This window comes from Xiphias gladius, chromosome 6, assembly GCF_016859285.1.
Source record: "Xiphias gladius isolate SHS-SW01 ecotype Sanya breed wild chromosome 6, ASM1685928v1, whole genome shotgun sequence".
Classification (NCBI taxonomy): domain Eukaryota; kingdom Metazoa; phylum Chordata; class Actinopteri; order Istiophoriformes; family Xiphiidae; genus Xiphias; species Xiphias gladius.
The window spans coordinates 1,544,697-1,567,631 of record NC_053405.1 but is presented as its reverse complement, the minus strand read 5'-3'; the positions used below and the strand labels follow the sequence as shown (position 1 = coordinate 1,567,631).

The 22,935-nt window shown below is 44.0% G+C and overlaps 1 protein-coding gene across 1 annotated transcript in view; it reads right to left on the bottom strand.

Moving 5' to 3' along the window:
- frem1b (Fras1 related extracellular matrix 1b) overlaps positions 1 to 22,511 on the bottom strand; it is a 50,988-nt gene extending 28,477 nt beyond the window's left edge. The window contains exons 1-16 of the mRNA XM_040128169.1: positions 22,296 to 22,511; positions 22,066 to 22,160; positions 20,718 to 20,977; positions 20,093 to 20,292; positions 19,067 to 19,390; positions 17,684 to 17,792; positions 17,362 to 17,493; positions 11,591 to 11,935; positions 10,595 to 10,737; positions 10,301 to 10,497; positions 10,080 to 10,170; positions 9,684 to 9,851; positions 9,125 to 9,333; positions 7,173 to 7,266; positions 6,104 to 6,356; positions 5,396 to 5,590 (exon numbers count right to left, since the gene is read on the bottom strand). Of these exons, the coding sequence (XP_039984103.1) occupies positions 5,396 to 5,590; positions 6,104 to 6,356; positions 7,173 to 7,266; positions 9,125 to 9,333; positions 9,684 to 9,851; positions 10,080 to 10,170; positions 10,301 to 10,497; positions 10,595 to 10,737; positions 11,591 to 11,935; positions 17,362 to 17,493; positions 17,684 to 17,792; positions 19,067 to 19,390; positions 20,093 to 20,292; positions 20,718 to 20,977; positions 22,066 to 22,160; positions 22,296 to 22,511 (3,031 nt within the window). The remainder of the gene's footprint in view (positions 1 to 5,395; positions 5,591 to 6,103; positions 6,357 to 7,172; positions 7,267 to 9,124; positions 9,334 to 9,683; positions 9,852 to 10,079; positions 10,171 to 10,300; positions 10,498 to 10,594; positions 10,738 to 11,590; positions 11,936 to 17,361; positions 17,494 to 17,683; positions 17,793 to 19,066; positions 19,391 to 20,092; positions 20,293 to 20,717; positions 20,978 to 22,065; positions 22,161 to 22,295) is intronic.
- Between the last annotated feature and the right edge of the window lie 424 nt (positions 22,512 to 22,935).

Below are 22,935 nucleotides of genomic sequence, written 5' to 3'. Positions count from 1 at the left end.
AGGTGTCAAAATGTCAAAGAGATCAAAAGTGTGGCTTCATTTTGTCCGGCTTGATGCCAATAGCACGCAATGCGATATACGCCAAGAGGACATTGCTGGCAAGACCAGCAACACGGCAAATTTGAGGTAACGCTTGGAATGCATGGAATAAATTTGACTGCTCCGTGTTTGACTGCAGGAAGAACGGACCAAAGCCATCTTCCTCCCAGCATTCAACTCCACCTGATGTTACGGAGCCTCCTTCAAAATCTCCACCGCCGGATTCCACCTCATCCGAGATTACTGGGGACGGCGCCTGACTGGGAGTTTAGCTGGCAACGTTAGGCACACGTAAAAGTTCGGCTAACTTGTACATGGTTGTTTACTAAATTTACCTTTACAGCAGTCGCCTGGAGATCTGAAGGTTCCCAGTTTGATTCTGGCTTTTACACATTTTTATTTATTGATATCATGTTAACAGACAGTTGTGGTAAATAGGTTTATATTTTTTGTGTTATGAAACTGCTGTAAGTGTTTAAAAATGCCACGGGGCTGAAAGTAAAACTACATATTTGTACCGTAATGTGAAATGTAATTTTTTTTTTCGTTAAAATGGATTTTATAAAATTGATATTGAAAAAAGGTTGGGTTCGGGAACCGGAATCGAAGGCAAGGCATCGGTGAGGAAAATGTTTGAACGATGCCCAGGCCAGCTGCTTGTCCGTCCAGCTACTTGTCCATCCCTCCATCTCTTTGTCAGTTGCTAATGAACCCGTCCAGCCGCCATCTTCCTTCACACGCCTGTTAATTAACAAACACAAACACCTCTGAACCCGCATCCATACTGCCAAAATCCATGTTTATGTACCCAGTGTACGTGCAATATATACATTGTGTGACTGTGTGTGAGCATTAGTGATGGACAGTCCTGGATCTCACTGATAAACCAGCGTCCCTCTAAAATAAGACACAAGGTAAAGCTGGATTCCTCTCGTTTCCCTGCGCTAATGCTCTTACTCTGCATCTTTATTCACTGCTAATTAATTAGACCAAGAAACACCACATACACCTCCCAAACAACCCCACCACAAACCCCCAAACCCTGCACTGTTTGGCGGTGCTGGTGTTGAATGAATGGTGAGATATGCTGGCAGGATTAGCGAGTTATCCTGCCGCTGGTAGCGCTGCAGTAATCCGGCTAGCGAGACGACTAGTACACATCGGCTATTGTGGAGCGGGGATGCGCTTCTTTTCTCTTTTGTTTTGTAAAGACGCTCATTGTCCGCGGTCCACACTCTCCTGAGACACACGCACACGCACACGCACACACACACACACACACACACACACACACACACACACACACACACACACACACACACACAGGGAAATGATAATCTCAGCCAATACAAGCAGACAATAGGCAGATTTCACTTAAAACACGTCAGTGCCAACCTCGTTAGCCCGGCCGACACGTTGAGAACACCACACACACACACACACACACACACAAGCTCAAAAGCCAAAAAAAAAACACCCACAATGCAATGTGCAAACAATGAGACTTTGGAATAAGCAGATACACTCGCTCATACACAACAAACACAACTGTAAAAAACATCCGACTGACATTAACACAACACAAACTTTGCTCTCAGATTCAACTTTTAAGGCTTGAAATTTTTTTTTTTTAAATTTTAAACAATCCCACTTATTCCAAAAGCAGTTTCACTGGTTTTCGGGAAATTTCTAGAAATGAGCGGCAAACTGGGCGACTGGTTCAACAGGCCACGGTGTGCCAATTTAATTAAAGCTAATTTAATTTAACTGAAAAAGTTCAACTTTGACTTTCTGCTGCTTTTATACTTCTACTCTACCACATTTCAGACGGAAATATTTTACTTTTAACTGCTCTAAGATTACTTAATAACTTTAGTTACTTTTCAGATTCACATTAATACAAAATATAATCAACAAATAAATTCTGACGTTTTATTAATTTAGGTGAATTTACCCAGCAGTACAATAATAAATGTTATTCTGAAACGGGCCACTCTGCATATGGAGCACTATTGATGCTAATACTTACTTTTACTTACATAAAATTATGAATGTAGAAGGTACAATAGCAGGGACACACAGTTCATTTTTACCCCCCCCCCCACTTTATGTATCTATTTATTGTTTTTTTTGTATTAACGTCCTTTTCTTAAATACACAAAGGAACTACACGAAGAACAGGAAACAGCAAACCCCTCGACTTTATTCAAGTGTTTTCTGTCTATAACTGAAATTTAGAAACTCTACTGATCTTAGCACAGAGTGTCCGGTGAGAATATTTCAACCCGTTTCCAATAAAATCAACCTATTTCAAGAAATGTCTGGGAATGTTCTTGGAACAGATTATTACAGGTTGCCATAGTAACATACAGCTGGAAAACTTAAACTTGCTGATTGAAGATTTTTTTTCTCTTGTTTTAGGAAATAAGGATTTTTTCTAATGTAACTTGTTAAAATGGATGTTTATCACAATATCTGTCCTGACAAGTAATTTTGTCCCGTAGTTGTAAAAGGCCGGCACTGCAACAGAATGAAAACCAAATGATTTTGATTCTGTAAAAAAATTGTGAAACAAGTTGATTTGTACTGAAACTACTTTATTTTAGCAAATTAAGATGTTTTAAATGAAGGAGCTGACAAAAGGAGGTAGAATTGAGATTTTTTTGCAGTTTGTAAACAAAAATATGCTGCTATGACCCCCACACACACACACACACACACACACTTTATGTATCTATTTATTGTTTTTTTTTGTATTAACGTCCTTTTCTTAAATACACAAAGGAACTACACGAAGAACAGGAAACAGCAAACCCCTCGACTTTAATCAAGTGTTTTCTGTCTATAACTGAAATTTAGAAACTCTACTGATCTTAGCAAAGAGTGTCTGGTGAGAATATTTCAACCCGTTTCTAATAAAATCAACCTATTTCAAGAAATGTCTGGGAATGTTCTTGGAACAGATTATTACAGGTTGCCATAGTAACATACAGCTGGAAAACTTAAACTTGCTGATTGAAGATTTTTTTTCTCTTGTTATAGGAAATAAGGATTTTTTCTAATGTAACTTGTTAAAATGGATGTTTATCACAATATCTGTCCTGACAAGTAATTTTGTCCCGTAGTTGTAAAAGGCCGGCACTGCAACAGAATGAAAACCAAATGATTTTGATTCTGTAAAAAAATTGTGAAACAAGTTGATTTGTACTCAAACTACTTTGGAGGTAGAATTGAGATTTTTTTGCAGTTTGTAAACAAAAATATGCTGCTATGACCCCCGCACACACGCACACACAAGCACACATGCACGCACACACAACCTCTCTGTCATCCCAGTGCGTGTCCCTGTGGTCACTGGTCTCCATTGATAACCACAGAGCTCCTCCAATCCCTCTTCTTGGCTCCGACTCCAGCGAGAACTATCGCCCCCCCCAGGAGAGAGGGTTTGTGTGTGTGTGTGTGTGCGTTTCATGTTGTGTATGTTCGACTGCACCCTCCCTCGCCTCTCCCAGTGCAGAGTGTGCGTTGGACTGATAGGTGATGGCGTGTCGTCGGGGTCAGAGCTGCTCTGCTGCATTAAGAGGATTGTCGGCAGCGAAGACCAGGAGGTGTTGGCATCGACAATAACACAACACACACACACACACACACACACACACACACGAAAGCTGCAGCATTTATCTCTGCCACTCTCCCTTTGAATTCTATTTGAGACGTTCTCTGTGAAATGCGGCTCTGTTCACAATGCAGTCAGTCTGTCTTTAAATCCTTTAATTTAACAAAGCTGCAAACTCAAGTGGGTAGAGAAAGGTGAAGGTAAGCTGGCAAGTTGAGCGTCCTCACAGCTGGAGGGAGGAAGCTTTGGTGCAGCCTGACAGAGGAGGTCCCGATACTCCGGTACCTCCAGCCGGATGGTAAGGGGCTGAAGAGGCTGCGGCTGGGGTGGGCGGGACAGTTAAACAATGCAGAAGGCCTTGTGGGTGCACCCTGCTTCGTGGACTGGTTTTGTGGAGCGGAGAGAAGCGCTGATGGTCCTCTCTGCTCTGCTCAGCGTTCGCTGTAAAGTCTTGGGGCCAGAGACTTCTTCTGCAGCTTCCATAGCAGACAGTGATGCAGGTGGTGAGGATGCTCTCTCTCTGGAACCTGGTGGGGACGGGTGGAGGGAGGCTCACCTTCCTCAGTCGACACAGGAGGTGGGGACACTGCCGTGCTTTCTTGTTGAGAGCTGTCACGTGTGAGGTCCACACACTGTATATCTAAATCCTAATTATCTTTAGTAACTTGAAGATGTCCCGCTGGGCTCTGGGAAAGGGTATTTGTCACCACCGCCTAACGTTTTATAATGGACACCAGAAAGCCGCAGTCCCGATCATTTTCACGTCTTTTGGCTCGTGTAAAGATTTCTGGTGCTTGTTGTTTCCGTCTTGATTCTCTCTTTCTTCCTCACCACTTCTTGCTGCCACACTCGAGGACGGAAGCAGCAACATCAGTCAGCTCCACGCTGATAGAAGAAGTAGTCGGGTGAAGAGATGAGTTGTGTCGACCCGGGGAGCGAATCTGACAACACTGCCGCTTTTCTGGGGAATCAATGTGCGTCGAGACGCCGTCGGCTTGTGGGACTTTACTTAAGACACAGCAGGTGTGGGTTTTTTGATGCCTATAGACACCCCCTAGAAAGTGAACACGACTACGAACCAGGCTTTTAGTTGCTTGCTGCTGCCGCCGCTGGAGTAAACAAGGCTACGGTATCTCGATGAGCTAACGTTCTGTAGCTCACTTAAACAGCAGCCGAAAACCGTTTGCATCACAAGTATGTGCAGGATGCGTCTGTGATTTGCCCAGGTGGAGCGTGGAACCCCACCCTCACCCCCAAAATAAAAACCTCTCCGGCTCCACCTGTGGGTAACATATTTTTCACTCGGGTCTTAGGTGCTGGTGAGCACAGCGTCAGTCATAACCTGTAGCCATGTGTGAGGGCAGGGTTTCTACACGTTTCATCAAGGTAAATCCAACACGGTTTAGCATCACAAGTTAATGCGATCATACAATCCAAAGTATGAAAGCCTGATGGAAAACCAGTAGGGACGTCTATTCAGTTAGTCATTGATTCTAGTTGATAATCATTCCTAATGATATAATTAATTAAATCAATGCAACATGGACCCAGATAATCGACAGTTTCTAAGTGTAGAACGTCTCCTGACATTTCAAGGTTTTTACAAATAAGATTTGGCCTTTTTAGGGTCAAATAAACTCTGTGCTTTATAAGAAGCAGGTTCCCTACAGGCGAACTGTTCCTTTAATATCTGACCAGCTGTTTCATGACCTCCTCAGAGTGAAGCGAGAGGCATCCTACCCAGAGTGACGGTGGGGACTTTGTTGTTGACAGGAAGAACGGTGATGTTGAGGTCGTACACAGGAAGTGTGCCGTGGAGGGGGACGGGCGGGGGTGGCGCGTCTCCGTGGCAACAGCCCTCCAGCCCTCCAGCCTCGCCGTCAGAGATGATGAGGGTGACGGTGTCGAACACCGGCTCAGGTCCGATCTCGCCTCCTGAACACAAAAGACGGAGTTTTTTAAAAGGAGCAGGATTCGTTTCTGTCTCCTGCGAGATGCCAAGATGTCTAAGGAAGGGATTCTGGGAAATGAGTCTCAATTCATAAAAAAACAACCAAAACTACAACATCATACAGAATACTGTAGGACACAGTACATCAGTGTACAGGGCAAAAAAAAACAACCAGTAAAAGACACTAAGACCTGAGGAAAAGTTGGAGCTAATCAAGTTATTTGCGTGGGTTGACCAGCCATGTCTTTATCCATCAAATTTTAGTTCACTGCTGACGCCCAGACTGGTGGTCAGCCAGACCCCACGGTGTCACCAGCTACTGCTGCCAGTTTACAGCCGGGAGACTCGAGGTAAAGAGGGCAGCGCTAAAGGACACAATAAAAAGGATCTGGATGGGGATTAGGTAATGATGCATTCACGGACGGAGAAATAAGGAAACACAAACACCTGGTCCGCATGCCGTGAACGCGGTGTGGCCTCCGATGAGGCATCCTCACCTGTGTGGACGTAGTAGATGTGTCCCTGCAGCAGGTCCTGCTGGGAGAACTTGTCCACAGTCAGTCCGGCTCTCTGCAGCTCCCCTCTACCCGGACTCCGGGCCAGCATGTAGGTCAGCCTGGAGTCGTCGCTGTCCCGGTCTGTGGCCGACAGGTAGTCCACCGTCACCTGGACCCGGCCCCCCTCCTCGCAGCTCAGCTCCCCCCGCAGACCTCCACCCAGCTGGGGAGGCTCATCGTTCATCGGCAGGATCTAAGGACAGCGGGGGAGGCAACATCTGTATTCTGGGGGCTAGAAACGCAGTACGCTGAACCTCTGTGTGCCACGGACAACACACAGCATGCAACGAAATTCTGCTCCGTGGGCTGGGAAAAACAATCTTAGCTCAGGCCGTGGTGCATTTGTGAGAAAAACCACCCAGTGAACCCTGAGGAAGACCGGTGTCACGGTCAATGGGTTTTTTCCCATTGTTGTGGACATTCGTGGTCCATCTGTTTACTCTTAGATTTGTACGCGTCCAAAAACATCTCTGGCAAAATTGACCCTTTTTGTACATGTTCGTTATGAACTGAGGTAGAAATGTCAACGTTAACACCGGGCTGAACAGCAGCGTTTCTGCTGCCCCCTCTGTTCACAGGCAGCATCACAGGACGGATGTGGTCAAAAGTTGCAGCTGTTAGTCACTGCAGCAAAGTGAGAAGTTACAGCACTCGGGATTTTCAGAGGCCGTTATTTTACTATTTAAAGGTTCATGATGCAGGTCAGTTTAACCCCAGCGGACCAAAAGTACGAACATTCCCCGTGGTGTTTTTCACATCAAAAGTCTTAAATCCAGAATTTAGTGCTATTCCAATATTTTAGTACATATCATAACATATAATGACTACAAGTTCAATAAAGTGAGAACGTCTTTTAAAAAAATCTAGTCAAAGGTGCGAAAAAGGAAAAAATTCTCATGGAGCCCTTAAAATTCTTTCTCAAATGTTGGACGTCAGATAGCGTAGGTGCGTCGCACCGGTTGCTGTTTGATCGATGATTTGATGTCAGTTTTGGCAGCAGGAAACTCACCTGTATCGGCAAGACCACATCGGCTGAGTTCAGACCGTCCGTCACCTTCAGACCGACCTCATCCTCAGTGGTCTCAGAGTCATCATGGATGTACCTGCAACACGACCGGCCAATCAATCAAACTTTATCTGTATAGCAACTGTCATGAAGGTCAGCGCTGTACAGATGACGGAGAAGCTGATAACGACTGTAAATTATAAAACAATTTGGGAATAAAAATGATGAACATGTAATAACAAAACAAATAAAAGATAAAAAACCATAAAGCAGATATAAGACAATAATAAATAAAACAGAAAAGAGGGAGTAAAACATGAATACAATAAAATAAATAACGGCCATAATAATTTAAAAAAAGAAAGAGGAAGATTTTACGTTTATGTTTAAAAATTAGTCTAGATTATGGAGGGATCTCCTCATCTCAAGTATTCAAAACTTGTTTCAGTATTCATATGGGCACCTGACTGTAATTTAAGTCTGTTTAACGACCATTATCCTTTAACAACAATCCTAAATCAGGTCACAAGTCAAGTCACTTTTATATAGTGCAGAATTGTGCTTTATGCGCCTCATATGAAAAACCAGCGGGGTATCGTCACACAAGGCGTTGAATAAGATTTTAAAAGAATAAATGATTTCAGGTTTGGCATCATTTTCTAATTGCTGAGCACCATTTGGAATAAAGTAACTGGAACTGATTTTTTTTAGGTTTGTTCAAGGCTGCATGTCTGATGAAAGGGCCAGAACCCTCAGACCAAAAGTTTCAAAAGATTTGTGGGTCAAGAAAAAAAAGAAAGAAGAAAATCTGAAATAAACTCATCACAGGCGCCAGAGACCACAGTTACAAAGGCAGCTCTGAATCACAGGCCTGACTGAATGTGTTTCCTCCTGAGGTTTTAGTTTATGTTTCTGTGGCTTCAGCTGCTGGATCGTTGGCAACTCTGCCAACGCTAAATCCACTAAAATCCAATCAAAGGAGGTGCAGACTAACAGTTTACAGAGGAAATGGTTCACGTGGGTCAACGTCTACATGCCTGCAGTGTGTGATCACGTCACCGAAGTACGTGACCGTCTCATTAGTGTTAGCCCTCTGCCATATGCCCACAGCTTCGATCTTGGTTGGTCTCCACGTAACTGCGGTCGACAAACCACCTGAACCAGAACATCCCTTTTGTGTTACATCACTGTACTGTTGCAGAGTACTTCCACTGCTAAGTCGCTTTTTATTAAAAGCTCAGGTTGAATCGAGTCCTCCTCAAGCCCATCAACTTAACCAGTGTACGGGGAAGAAAAACCAAAGTAAACGCATCTAAACTGTCTGCGGATGAAATGAAAAGGAAATCAGCTCTACAGTGCAACGGCTAAAACTGGACGTTCATAATCTCATCACACACTGACACAAAACGTTCCCCAGACCCAAACCCTGACCTCAAACTGGGACTCGAGGGGTTTAAGACTTTCATGGTGTTAGTTGGAACTGTGCTAGTTTGTCCATTCTAAGACCCAAAAACACTGGATCCTGCGTTTCCCACAATGCAACTCAACTTACATTCCTTAACTAGACCCTCAACACTGTCTTTAGAAGTAATGTCGATACTGAATGATTCTGTAAAACCTCAGATTATGTTCAATGACGTGTTTTTAACAAACAATGCCAATGTTCTTAAAAGGGTTATCTGCGCATGGCAGTCATGGTTTAATCCAAGTTAAACCCCTTTAACCTTCACAGCTACACACCACAACCTTTAACCAAAACTACACCAGAACCTGGATCCCAAAACCAAGTCTTAACTATTGCACAGCACTTAGATGAACTAAGAATCAAACTAAAACTCCCCAGTGTCAAGGCTTAAACCTCAAACAGGTCCAGGAGCATCAAACCATGAATAAACACACACACACACACACACACACACACACACACACACACACACACACACACTCTGTCTAACCTGAGCCGAAGTCCTCTCAGGTCCTGCAGGGTGAACTTGTCTCCCTGCAGCAGCGTTCTGCCCTGCAGCTCCAGTCGGCCGTGACGAGCCGTCCTCTGAACCTCCACCCTCAGATCCTCCTGCCTGCTGTCCCGATCCCGGACCAGGAGGTGCTCCTCCGTCACAAAGGCCCCTCCGCCCTCCTCCGCCCGCAGCAGGTTGGTGAAGGCCTGAGGATCCACAACAGGCGTCAAAATCTGGATCTTCAAATGTCAGACTGTTAACTTTGCACTGTGAACGTTGTAGACGTAAAAATACTTATTTTGCTCGACACAGAAATGACCGCACAATAACAACATTGCTTCCACAAATTGCACTAGGTTAAAATAAAATTAAGTTCACTTAATGTTGACTTTGATGGATTATCTATCCGATGCAGAAGTAATAACTATTAAAGTAAATGACCTCCATCAGGGGTCGTCATATGGCATCAGAACCACCACCGCAATAAAACATTCATCATCAAATCAAATTTCCTCTTGGGGGTACAAAGAAAGTCTGTCTCCGTGTGACCTCTGACCTCTGGTGCCTGGTCGTCCACAGGGGTGACGGTGATGTTGAAGAGGAGGCCGGAGACGGTGCCGCCGTGGTGGTCGCTGACGGAGAAGACGAACTGGACGAACAGCGGCACCGGGCCGATGTCCTCCACGGGAGGCATAAAGGCCACTTTCATGTGGTTGACTGCATGCTGGGAGAACACAGGACGGGACTTCGCTTTAAAACAGCCCGAAGACACGGCACAGGTTCTTTAATTTACACTATATTTACGTCACAAAGTGTAGCATCCACCCTGAAAGGCCCAATGCATTAGCATCCACTCTGCCTCAGCGTTGGAGGAAGTATTCAGATCACTGGACTATCATCACCGATACATTAATGTGCAAGCACCATTGTGCAGTCAATGTGTATTGCAAACCTGTGTGAAGGACTTTAACACGGGCACCATGTGGTCTCTCTTCATGGCGTTGGTGGTGTCTGTGTAGAACAGACGTCCTGCGTCCATCAGCCTGAAAACAAGAGAAATAAAAAGGAGGTTCAGTTTCATTTGAGAGTCAATAAACGTCTCTTCCCCAAAGCCCAGAAGAAAAGTTAAAAGCTAAAGGCTAAACACGTCCCGGACTCTGCCCCTGTCCTTACCCAGGATGCAGTGGGCTGAAGCAGGGCTTCGTGATGACGTAGGTCAGGTCGGTGCCTGGATGTTCTCTGTCCGTGAAGTGGAGGTGAGTCTGGGTGATGTAAACCGCCTCCGTCTCCTTCACCGTCAGAGAGCGAACGCTGCCGGAAACCTCCACGGGAAGCTGGTCCTTCACAGGGAAAACGTGGACCACCACCGTCTGGAGACGCGGGGAGGGGAAAGGAAATTCTGAAATACTTTTCTGTTGTGATGACACGAAGGTGTCTGTCAGTATTTATGGCCGCAGCGAGACTCACATACGCCTGGGAGAGGTTGGGCGGCTGGTGGCTGTCAGACAGCGTGAAGTCGAAGGAGTCCTCAAACTGCTCCTCTCCTGAGTGCTGGTAGTAGATCTGACCCTGGATCAGATCTCTCTGCAGAAAACTGTCCACTGGAACTCCTGCGTGGGGAGCAACACAGCAGGCGCAGCTGCAGTTGATGAAGAGCATCAACACTAAACCTCAGTCTGCAACAAACACACTGAGCACGTTTAGTACCTGTGGACGGAGACTGAGGGGGGGTTCAGGGTTCAGTGGATTAACGACGGTTTGCAGACTTACTGAGAAAGTACTGATGACCGTCCCCGTACAGTGTGTTAAGAAATGGAAGTGATGTGATTATACTGTGTTTTGAAAGATTCGGCTGAAAAAGTGTGAAATTTGGTTTTTTGTAATGAAAAAAGGAAATTTTTTACTCACTGATGGGTCAATGTTTTGTGATGTATGTTTTTATATTTAGTTTTACTTATATTCTTCTTGACAGATTCATATGTACCTATGCAAGTATGGTGCATTTGCGAGGAGCGGTGCGAGAGGCCTCACTTCAGTCTTCAGATTAAATCTTTCTGTCATCCAAAAGCTAAATCTGGGCTTTTTTTCAGAACAAATACGCAAAGAGAGACGACTCGTGATTCCGGTGGGACGGTCTTCACCCAAGGTCCTCGTTGTTTGGTTGGACCAAGGGCTGGGTCTTACAGCTGTTGTTTCTCCTGGGTCAGAATGAGTATTCTTGCAATGTGTATGAGCTTCTCCACGTGTCTGTGCGCATGCGTGAATGTGTGTTTGTTTCAAGTAAAGGTGACAGTCACATGATCTCTGGGGATAGATGAAGTGGACGAATACCTATGTTTTTTCTTTTTTGTATTACAGCTGCTGTACTGGCACCTCCTTCTGACCTTATGTGAATGTATATTCTTTGTGTTTATTGTGTGTTTTTCTATTTCCCAAATCAAACTAAATCAGCTCCACCCTCACCTGTCTCCCGGCTGGAGGTCTTCCTGACTAGCTGCCCGGCCCGGGGGGAGGAGACCATCTGGTAGAGGATGTAGTCATCGCTGGAGTCCAGGTCGGAGGCTGACAGCACGTACTCCTCCAGCCTCACAGACCCGCCCTCCTGCACCTCCACCGCCACGTTGTTGATGAGGAAAGGCGGGGAGTCGTCTTTGGGCAGGATGTTGATGGGGAACTTGTGGCGGATGCTGTGACGGCCGTCGCTGATGCGGAAGACGACGTGGTCGCGGGTGGTGTCGCTGTCGGAGTGATGGTAGACGACCACGCCTTCCCTCAGGTCCCGCACGCGGAACATAAACGCCTTCCCACCTGGGAAACACAGGGTACTGGTAAAATGAAACATGAAATGTAGGTTTCATTTTGGGCGGGACATTATGTTGCACTTGAAATGCAAAAATGTGATTTTCTCGGGCCGTGACTTTGGAAGGTGTACTCCACCGATGAATTACCACACCAGGCAGTATACCTGCCCAATACTGTGGTAGAGCAGGAACAGTTGCGTATGCACAGGCGTTTATGAGTTGGCCTGAATCGTGGTCTGACTGTGGCCAAATGAAGCTCCCGCAGAGCGTCAATATTTACAACCCAGCGGCTGCATCAACTCTAAATCTGAGTCAGCAAGACATAGCCACAGTCACATGATTCCCCTGAACAACACCATCATGTGAAAAACATTTTGCCAAAGCTGAGATACTGTTTAAGAGTTTTTCTAGGATGAAGAACCACCTCCTGTGTCTTCTTTACTTTCAGCACAAGAGCATCACACAAGTGCGCATCTCTCAATTTCACAATGAGCAGCAATTTAAAAATCGTGATCGTTATGACCTGTCAGTGATGTACTTTTAATCGCAGAATAAAACAAGAACCAAAAAGTGGGAGGTTAAATCCTCGACTGCGTTTAAATCTGATGCTCACAAAAGAGCAGACTTCGCTGTCACTTATACATATTTGAAAAAAAATGATTAAATTAAAATGTAAACGAATTAAAACCTGGCTTAGACAATATGGTGGGGCAGTAATTCAATAATATTATTTTCTGCCTTTTCAGTGAAATTGCACCGTGATGATAGGATCACGTTACATTGATCATGATATCCTGATTTAAGGTTTTGATTTACACATGAGAGGAGTTTCAGGGCTTTATTAATACAGAATCCATTGCATGAAACATGAAAGTGATTTTACAAATGTTTGCAAATCAATATATATTAATGTAAAAACATTCTTATTCATTTTTTGATATTGACTTTATTATTGATACCGAATACCTAAAGTGTCAATGAACAGTATCATTTTGCAGCTTATGTTTACAATGTGGCCAAATTTAAAGGAGAACTATCTGGACAAATACTTCTGAAATTTCTTAGAACACAGAGTTAACAGTTAAAAAATACATTGCAGTTTTTTTGTAGTTGTAGCTCGAGGGAATAATAATGTTTTTATATTACTACATTTTATTCTGAAAGGTTCATTTTTGCTTCAAATACAGACTGAGGAGTCGGAACTCGATGTTTGTTGTAGGAGGAGCTGGACAAAATACTAATAAACTTCTCTGTCCTACATTAATGAAATGTAGGCCATGTCCATCTGTCAGCTCTCTGCTGCTGGCTGGCCTTCCTCGCACCGTACAACATGCTAACGTTAACAGCGCAGCGTCATGTGACTGGCGGCCTACTGGCGGACATGTGTTGTTGTCAACGAACGGCTCGGTTTCCAGCCAAAGCTTCGCACTTAGATTCAATTACAGTCTCCAACACATGCGCTGTTTTTTCTCCTATTGTCACTTGGAAATAACAAGTTTCTCTTAGTGCCTGAAGGCACCGCAAGGCGCTGGCTGGGGCCTGTGTTGTGAACACCAGTGGGGTAAAACATGGCGTCCTTCCCGGTGGCCGCCCGGTTGCCAGGATGGGGGCTTCCTGTCTCCCTGCGCATGCCAGAGAGACAGAAGGGCAAGGTCAGCAGACAGATTGAGAGACGAGCGGTCGCGAGCCCGAACCTCATTAGCAAGTTTACCGAGGGAAACCGGCTACTGGTCCAAGTGATGGAAACAACTTGGTAATTAGGCCCAAAGGTGGCGTTGGGCAACAGGCCCATAAAAGAGAAAATGGGCTGGGAGGACTGTGTGTGTGTGTGTGTGTGTGTGTGTGTGTGTGTTACAGAGAGAGAGGGAGTTTGTGGCAGGACAGGCAGCCATCCATTTGGCTGAAGGCGTTGGACGGGGCCTGCAGTGACTGTCCCCGCGCTGCAGCGTCACCGCCCCCCGAGCATCGAGGGTCAGCAGCATCCTGCTCCTATGAGACACAACTCCACCAGAGGATCCACTAACTGCCTCGTACGGGCCCCAAACTCTACATGTGTGGAGAGAGGAGCCAAACTTTTGGCGGCTCTGCCGCTTCTTAACAAGAGCGGCAGATAAACAAAAGTCCAAACTGAGGAGGAGGAGGAGGAGGAGGAGGGTGGAAACCTGCAGCAACCATCCAACTAATAAACTGTGCTGTAAAACAGAGCTGAAACAATCAGCTGATCCATTCATCAGCTGACTGACAATAAAATAATCCGCAACTACTTTGATTTAATCGATTAGTCCTTTTAGTGAAACAAAGCCAAATATTTTCTGATTCCAGCCTCTGAAATGAGAGGATCTGCTGCTTTTCGTTTTCATATATCAGTGTAAACTAAACATATTTGAGTTTTGGGTTGTTGGTTTAACAAAAAACACTATTTAAAAAGACGTCACCTCCGGCTCTGCAGAGTTTTGACAAATTCTTGACGCTTCATACACTTAATGATTAATCGCTTACTTGCAAAGATGATTGATGATTGTAAAAAGAGCAGAGACAACATAGAAAATAAAGAGACCAGAGAGGAAAGAGGCAGAGAAAGTCATTAAATCATGAAAGAGAAACTAGTTTCAGTTCATTTTTTTAACAAGTCCTCCAAACAAAATGAGGCGTCATTTCTTTTGTGAGCACCTGACAAAACAACCAGTGGGAGTCTTTTCTCATACGACGCCTCAAGCTGTAACACAGCACTGCTTCTGAAGAACACAATCACGTGACTCTTTTCCGAGCTTGGTCGGTCAGATTTTGGCCACTAAAAGTATGAGATTAAGTTTAGAGAAAGATGGTGGTCGTGGTTAAAGGAAGCCACCGTTGACCGTTGGTAGTAAACGGAAAACGAGCAACGATCTCGGTGTCAAAGTCACGCGCTTTGTTGACCCAACCGTCCCTTTTAACCTGGCGTCCAAGACGTTTCACATGATCACGACGGGTTCCTGTCAGTTAAATATAACCAGAGCTTATTTTAGGTGTTTGAACCAATGACCAATGTCCTTTTCCCCACGTGAACAGTCGTTTTGAGTTCACGTTTGGAGAAATTTTCCACACTGTAAAGCTGCTGTTTGAAGTTTTTAAATGCGTTTGACCTGAGTCTGTTGAATGCATTGTACTTCATTACACCACACCGATAACCCACAAAGTCACACTGAATTACATCTGATAATAACTACAAACCCATCTAATATTGTTCTTTATCCAACATGTAAACTTTTAGGGGCCTTTAACAAACATCATTTCCCATCATCCCAAGACGCTGGCGGGCCAAACGTCATGGAAAGTGAACATGCTTCATTTATTCAGAAAGACGGATGAAAGAAAATGCTAAATGAGAGATTGCACAAAGCTAAATTTCTGATACTTTTGCAACCCTGGAACCTTGTAAACAGATAGTTCCCAACCTGGGGGCGAAGAACCATCCGAGGGATCCCAAGATAAATCTAAGGGGTCATGAGATGTTTTAAAAGGAAACAAAGGAGGAAAAATTCAATGTTTTGAGGGGTCACAAGACAAAAAAAAATGGGAACCACTATTGTAAACCCTGATCACTTCACTGGTGGAGTTTTTGTTTTGGATTTTAATGGTAGCACAAGGAGAAGGAGAAAGTTTAAACGGGAGGAATTTTGAGTTTGCCGTCATCCACCTGAAGCTTATCCATATGATGAATTAATCTCCAAACACAGATTACTTTACTGAGAGTCCACTGCCGGGGGAATTTGCAGGTCGTCATTAAAATTTTTGCGGATGTGTCCAAATTAGAGAGAGATCACTTTAAATTTCAGCTCTTCATGCTACATATTTGATGAAATGAGACAGAGAATCAGCTCAAAACACACTGTCCTGTTTCCATACATCTAAAGCAGCCATGAAAGGTTAACTCCCTGCCTGAACCCCTCAGGGCCCCTGCACTCAGTCCAACCCCCCCCAACTCACTGCCTCCTCCTAGCTGGTAGCATGAAAACCTGTTTGGGGACAGTGCATCTGCTCTCTGTGCACGGCGGCATGAAATGGCATAAGTCCCTCCAATCTGCTTGGTCCCGCTCCGCATTTGAGACAAAGAGGCCGTCTCCATACGCGCTGGGCTGGAAGGGACAGACGTGGACGGAGAGGGAGGCAGCAGCAAACTCAGCGCTGCCACGGCCCCTGGCGAAGTGGCCGCGGCCCCATTTTACACCTGATTAGGAAACACATGCAGGGCCACTAGACATATGCTTCCCCAGCCACACCACAGTCCCTGATGGATGGGCGACACATGGAGGAAAAAGGGCGGAAAAAGCCAGACAACATTCTCCGGGAGTTCCCAGGGCAGAGTGTGTGTCGGAATACCAGCACAGGATTAAGGGACCGAGGTCTAGGGACGGAGGATCAGTTTAAGGGTGTGCAAATTGGGGGTCTTCTAAAAGTAATGAGACCCCTTCAGTCTATTACATGTAAATAACGAGGTGTTGTCTTACGGTTTCCTCTTTCGTAAAGCTGAAAAAAAAAAACAGGCCTGGTTTGGATCCAATTTAAACCATAACCCAACCATGGCCCAATGCAGCATTTAATGAACCACAACATGATTAAAACTAGTCCGGATCCAAGACTGTCCTATGTAACATGACTGCTAACTGGTGGAACTGCCCAATCAGCTGCTTACGTTTTATATAATTCATTACAGGAAGAATGTTGACAACAAGAACTCTCTGGGTGGAAGGCAATCTTCTTAGTGACTTTTAAGGTAGGAAAATGTCAGGAAGGTGGAAACTCACAAAAAAACTTGACTAATTGCAACAGAGAGGGGGGTAACTTCGACCCGCCATCTTTTCTCTTAATATAACAACTTCTCTCTTGTAATATTGTGAATCTTTTCTTCAAAATGGCAAATTTTCCCTTATAACTTTAAAACTTTTTTCTGAAAACATTTTGCCTTTTGTTTTTCCGCTGGTTTGCATCGAAATTTGGAAAGTAATGAAGAGTGACATTTGTTTGTTTCATGTATTAAAATGATCTCATTTTGCTTGTATCGATCCACCAACTTTTCCACCTCAGGCACGCGTAAACACTTTTTCATCGTATTTCGAGTTTTCAACGTTTCCATTCAGGATTTTTACGTGCAAATTGAAAATGTGCATTATAAAAGGTGGGTGGAAGCAAGAGCCACTGTCTGTATGATGTATAAAAATATCATAAGTGAAAGTGAAGTTCAAAATATCTTGTAAAATGTGAAGGTATTTTTTCACGAAGCAGGAATCAATCATGGATTCTAGCTATTTGCTGTTTTTGAGGTGGTTTCAGTCAACCAGAATTTTAAACAGGGATCAAACGATCTAAAGTAATTTCAACAACACACAGGACCCCCTGTATATTTAATTTATGCTGAAAACCGTCGGGGTGACCCAGTGCCCTTTGACCCCTCACCTCTGACACTGAGACGGCCGTGTAGAGGTCCGTCCACAGCCACCAGGTAGACGGCATCGATGTTGTCGCTGTCGACTATCTGCAGCTCCTCCCAGGTGATTGGTCGGGACTGACCCTCCAACAGGTCCAGACCTGAGACACCGGAGATAAATATAATAACTATAGATATAGTATAAATCTCTATACAAACCACATTATGTTAACCACATGAACATAATGTGGTTTGTCTAGCTACCAGTACCACCTCACTTATGTTCTCAGTAGGGAAAACATTATAAATTTACTTAGAGTGAGAGAATCTCTTGATATATTTCTTACATACCCATGTTCCAGGAGACTCTGGGTGCGTTTGTTTCAGCTGCCCTGATGGAGATGTGGACCGTGATGGGCGGGCTGGTCATATAGGAACCGTCTATAGCCTGGAACTCCACCTTACAGGAAATATAGGGACAGATACAATATATTTGGCTGAAAATGTCATTTTTACATGTAGATGGGGTATATCAACATATTTAATTAAAGAGTTTGACTTATACCAGCCTCCATTTTGTGTGTTACCCAATTGAAAGTAGTTGAAAACACAGGTTGCTTTGCTAAAGGTTTATTTGATTACTAACCGGTCACTAAATTTGGCAGTGACAAGAGGTTGAGTATGAATCTAGCAGCTCAAACCCTCTGCAGAGTTAAAAAGTGTCTCTTTAACAGCAATCCCCAACAAAAAGAGGTAAGCAGCAACGTAAAGTGTTCAGGTAAATGTTGATTCTGACTTTTCAGTTTAGCAGTTAAAAAAGTTGAATTCTGCTTTCACGCAACGTTGGCAGGATGTTCACGCATTATTCCAAGGAGGTTAGCCCTAGCGCTAACCTTTGCAACTAGCCTAAATTGGTTCTGTTGTGTTACATGTTTGTAGCAGTTTGTTAAGAGAAACCAGATACAAACAAACAATGTTTAGCAGCTATAAAATGAGCTGAATCCAATGCGTTAGTGTTGGATTTCATTTGGATGTAACTGGCAGTAGTGGTGCAACAGTTTGTTGTCGTGTCTTTCGTTCTTTTCACCAAGTGTGAGATATCGATGTCAGAAATTCCTGATATTCCTGACATCTTCGACTCGGAATTACAAGTTTTTTCCACCCAGCTGCTCACGATTACGCTTTAAACAACATGATGTGAACGCAGCATAACAGCTAAACATTTTGATTCAGGTTAGTTAATTGTTGAGTTTAAAACCTGAAACACTGGTTTGGGTTAGCTAACACTTTAGTTTAGCAGCTAAGACAGTCAAATTGTGATTAAGTCACGGTTTGGTTTAACAGGCAAAAAAGTTTGGTTCAGTTTTGCAGCTACATTAAAACAGCTTGGTTTTGGTAATCTATTTTGGACTTGAGGTCAAACACTGTCATGATGATCAGGTAATTTTTCTGGCAATTTATTTTGCCACTGGATTCAAATCTTCCAACTGTGACAATGTCATTCAGATGAATTTATTTGGTAAAAAATAATTCTGTCATAAATGTTCTTCATTTAGCTCAATTCTTCATTTCGACTTAATTCAGAAATTTATTTTTCACAACAATTTTTAGCTGCAAAAGTAGCTATACAGGTTTTTGACGATATATTTGTCATCTCATATATTATTGCAGATATTGATATATTTCTGGGTTTTCAATCTGTCTTTACTTCATATTTAACATAACCTCCAGTACCTCATAATTCCTTCGGTGTGATTGGCTGCTGTTGGGGGGCTGGTAGGCCACTTTCATCTCATGGAGGTCCAGCCAGGTGAAAGACCTGATGGGCTTGGTGTGGTCGTCGAGGTGGGTGATGTAGCCCTCGGCGGGCGGGACGGTCACGTTGAAAACCAGCCTCTCCTGCGGCGTCTCTTGGTCCTTGGCGTCCAAGGCCGCAGTGGTGAGCGGGGTGAGGATGAACTGGTCCACCTCCAGGATGAAGGAGGCCATGAAAGCGCCCTTGGGAGGCTGGTTCTGCATCGCACCATGGATCAAAACTGGCAACCATACCGCCTCTGTCTGGGAGCCGGGTTAACGGGACGGGACAACGAAGATCTACGGTAAATCGACCATGTTTTCCCAAAGAGCACATCTCGCTTCTATGTGGCTTTCCTTTTTCTCTTTTTTGTAATTTGTGTAAATCTGCGTCTCTTGTGGGACGCACACGTACATTTTAACACAACATATAGCACGTAGAAATCAACACACCCTGCCACTACTGCTAACTGTTATATGTGGTGTCGAAGAGTAAGCAAGTGTTGCGCCAGAGTATACAATCAGGTGTGTTAAAAATGACAGGTCTTTGTAAGAAAGACACACTTTTCATGTGCTAACAAGGAGATTTAGGATTCTTGAAGCCTTTTTAACCCGCGAAGAACCTTCTGCTCCCCATCCTTCCACATCCACAGAGCTGAAAAAAGTACACGGAAGTGGGATGTCACCTTCCTACTGCCAATAAACCTCTTAATGTTTGAGATGCTAATCTTGCCCGGAAAACATCCACATCTGACTTGGATATGACAGAATCTGCAGTCGATCAACTTTGTTCAATTAAAGTCCTTTTCTAGTAGCATCACTACACGTCTTCTCTAAAAGTTGTTTTCCTCCAACACACTGTTTTCTACACATGCCACATATATTATATCAATGTTAGTCTCTCTCTTTCTTTTGGAGAATTATTTCAACAATTCTTCCAGGTTAATTTCAGGATGATTCCCGTACCTCCAGCTGGGCCCTGGTGGTCTGCTCCCTCAGCTCCACCCTGATGGGGATGTAGTCAATCTCTGGTGATGGAGGGCTGAGGTGCTGGTACTTCAGACCGGAGCTCAGGAAGTCCTGGCAGCTGGTTTTGAGGAAACGAACCTCCTTGGTGTCATGAAGACAGGGTTTGTTTCCAGGACAGAGCGCTGCTGTCTCTCTGCCTAAAGACATATACAGTGGTTTACAGGGGGTTGAAAGTAAAAACCATCAGCAGACTATGGCAGCAGCTCTTAGACCAACAGGTCACCTGCAGTTTCAGGTGGTGCATATGTCAAAGATCAAGATTACTCAAAAGCATTTACTTTTTAAAATATTGTATTTTGTATTATTAAATATTTATTTCATGATTATTTTTATTTATGTGTATTAATTGTTTCCTTTTTATTGTTTTTCTAAATTTTTTTATTAAATGTTTTTTTCCGCTTTCAGGTGGAAAAAAAGGGGAAAAAAGGCCTGAAGCATCAGTACTGTTGCTATGGTTACCTGCAGTTTGCTATACAGTACCTTAGCATTAATTTAGAACAAAGATTAAACTGTTGACCTGAACTGACTGTACCAGCATGTGATGTGTCCAGATGTGACGTACCCTTCCTCTGTGTGGAGTCCTCCTCCCTCACCAGCTGACCCAGAGCAGGGACGTTAGTGTCAGTGGTCATCAGTCTGATGGTGCAGACCAGGTCGGCTGTGGTCCTGATGCGGAGCACAGAGCTGTCGATGGCGTTGGATAAACCGAAGAACTGAGGGACCACCAGAGGAGCACTGCCCAACTCAACAACACCAGAACCGGAGTCCACCACTCGTACAAGCAGAGCCACCGTCTCCACCAGTGTGTCTGAAGATGTGAATCTCCACACAGACACCGAACAGCATGTTAGAAGTGAGTCTTTAGGGAGAGTTTAAGTTAAATTATTACAAATTTAGCATCTGGAAGTTTCTCTGGTTTCTGTTGTCACTAGTATAAATCAACGCTGATACAACTGCTGTCCTCCATTGAGAACAAAACCATCACCAATGAAAATCACCAATAATGCAAAAATGCATAGGGAAATTGGATTAAAACAAAAAAATAAAAAAATAAAAAAAATAATGATGTTTAAAAGATGTTTATGCATTAGCCAAAGCTTAATTTGCATTTCTGCTCATTTTATCTGTCTCGTTCGATTTATCGATTCTTAATCCCAAGATCGATGTTTGTATCTGGGCCTCTTCTCATTGTATTGTCAATGTGCACTGTTGAGCTTTATGTTCTGTGTAGGCTATGCTTACTTGTTATTAATTGATTATAAATTGTGCTGTTACACACAGTCCTGGGATCAGATTCCACTAGCTTAGCTGTCTGGTCAGTAAGGTGAACTGAAAGGAGGATGTGTGATTTGCAGATGACAGATGCTTACGTACCTGTGGAATTTAGTTCTATTGGGATCATTTCTGCGAAGCCCCTTCAAATTTATGTTTTCAGTATTGGTATTTATTTGATGCTAGTGAATCTATAAGAATGTAATCACAATTAATTAAATCAGGAATTTCTGAATCAAAATCAAACGCAGAGATCGGTGCCAATATCCAGACCGGTACATGAAGCGTATTCATAGCTGCGTTCCCGACAAGAGGATTGTAAACAGGCAGTAATAACTGTCGTCCTGCAGCAGGAAACACAACTTCCGGATGCCTAAAATCATTTTAAACTGATTTACAATTTGGTGAGAAATCTGTAAAAAGTGACAACGATGAGCTTTAACCCCTACAAGTATTTTACATGATCTCTGATTATCTTACATGATAATTAACTGTTTAAATGACACCTACTTTTACTTGTACTTCAAGTGTAACAATTACCACTACAAGCACTGCTGCCGTACTAGTACTACTGCACTAATGCTGTGGCTGCTAGTATTACTGCTACTAATCCAAACACTGCGCCGCTGCTAACTAACCTGTAGACTCTTAGCGACACCGTGTCCTCGTCCAGCAGGGGGCTGCCGTTGTGGACGTATTTTACCTCATCCTCTAGGAAGCTGCAGTCAAACACCTGCAAAAAACACAGAACAAAATCCCTGGAACACTACTGTACTGGTTTTGGTTTACTGTACCACAGGCAGTCTCAGCTGACTGTTGGGCCATTCAAACACATCAAAGGCTATCACCACAGCAGGTGTGTCCTCACCTGTGGAGTCAGCCTCCCCACTCTCTGAGTGACGGGTTCGTTCATCACCACCTCCACCTTACAGTCGGCGGTGGGATCCACGCTGATCCTCAGCTCCTTCTCTGTGATGAACACTGAGCGACCCCTGGCGACCTCCACGCCCAAGTTTACCACAACCAAACTCCCGTTGGAGACGGCCGTCAACGCCAGCAGCAACAACATGCTGACAACAGCCATTTTAAGACCGGCAAGTGCCACTTGTTTCACAGTTTCAGGTGAGAAAAATTGTTCAGAGGGAAAATGGTGAACCACAGCTGATGGATAATGGAGGTCTCAGTGTTTTAGCATTTCCAGTCAGTCTGCCTCGGCCCACATCCTCATTTTTTCTCTAGAGTCACTACAACCTGTAGAGGAAAGAGAGTTTAAATGAGGTGGTTAAGAACAAACAAAGACAACATTGAGAGTACGTCCACTCTTAGACGGCTTAATTTGAAACAGTTACTTATGTATGAAAGTGAAATGTTTCTAGGCTACTGTTTTCCGCCATGAATGGATTACTGAATGGACCTACTATGCACAGACCCAAGGGCCCAAGGGCACAGGGGGGCACTGGAGCGATATGAAAGGACTGTAGCTCGACTTTCCAACAAAAAATGTTAAA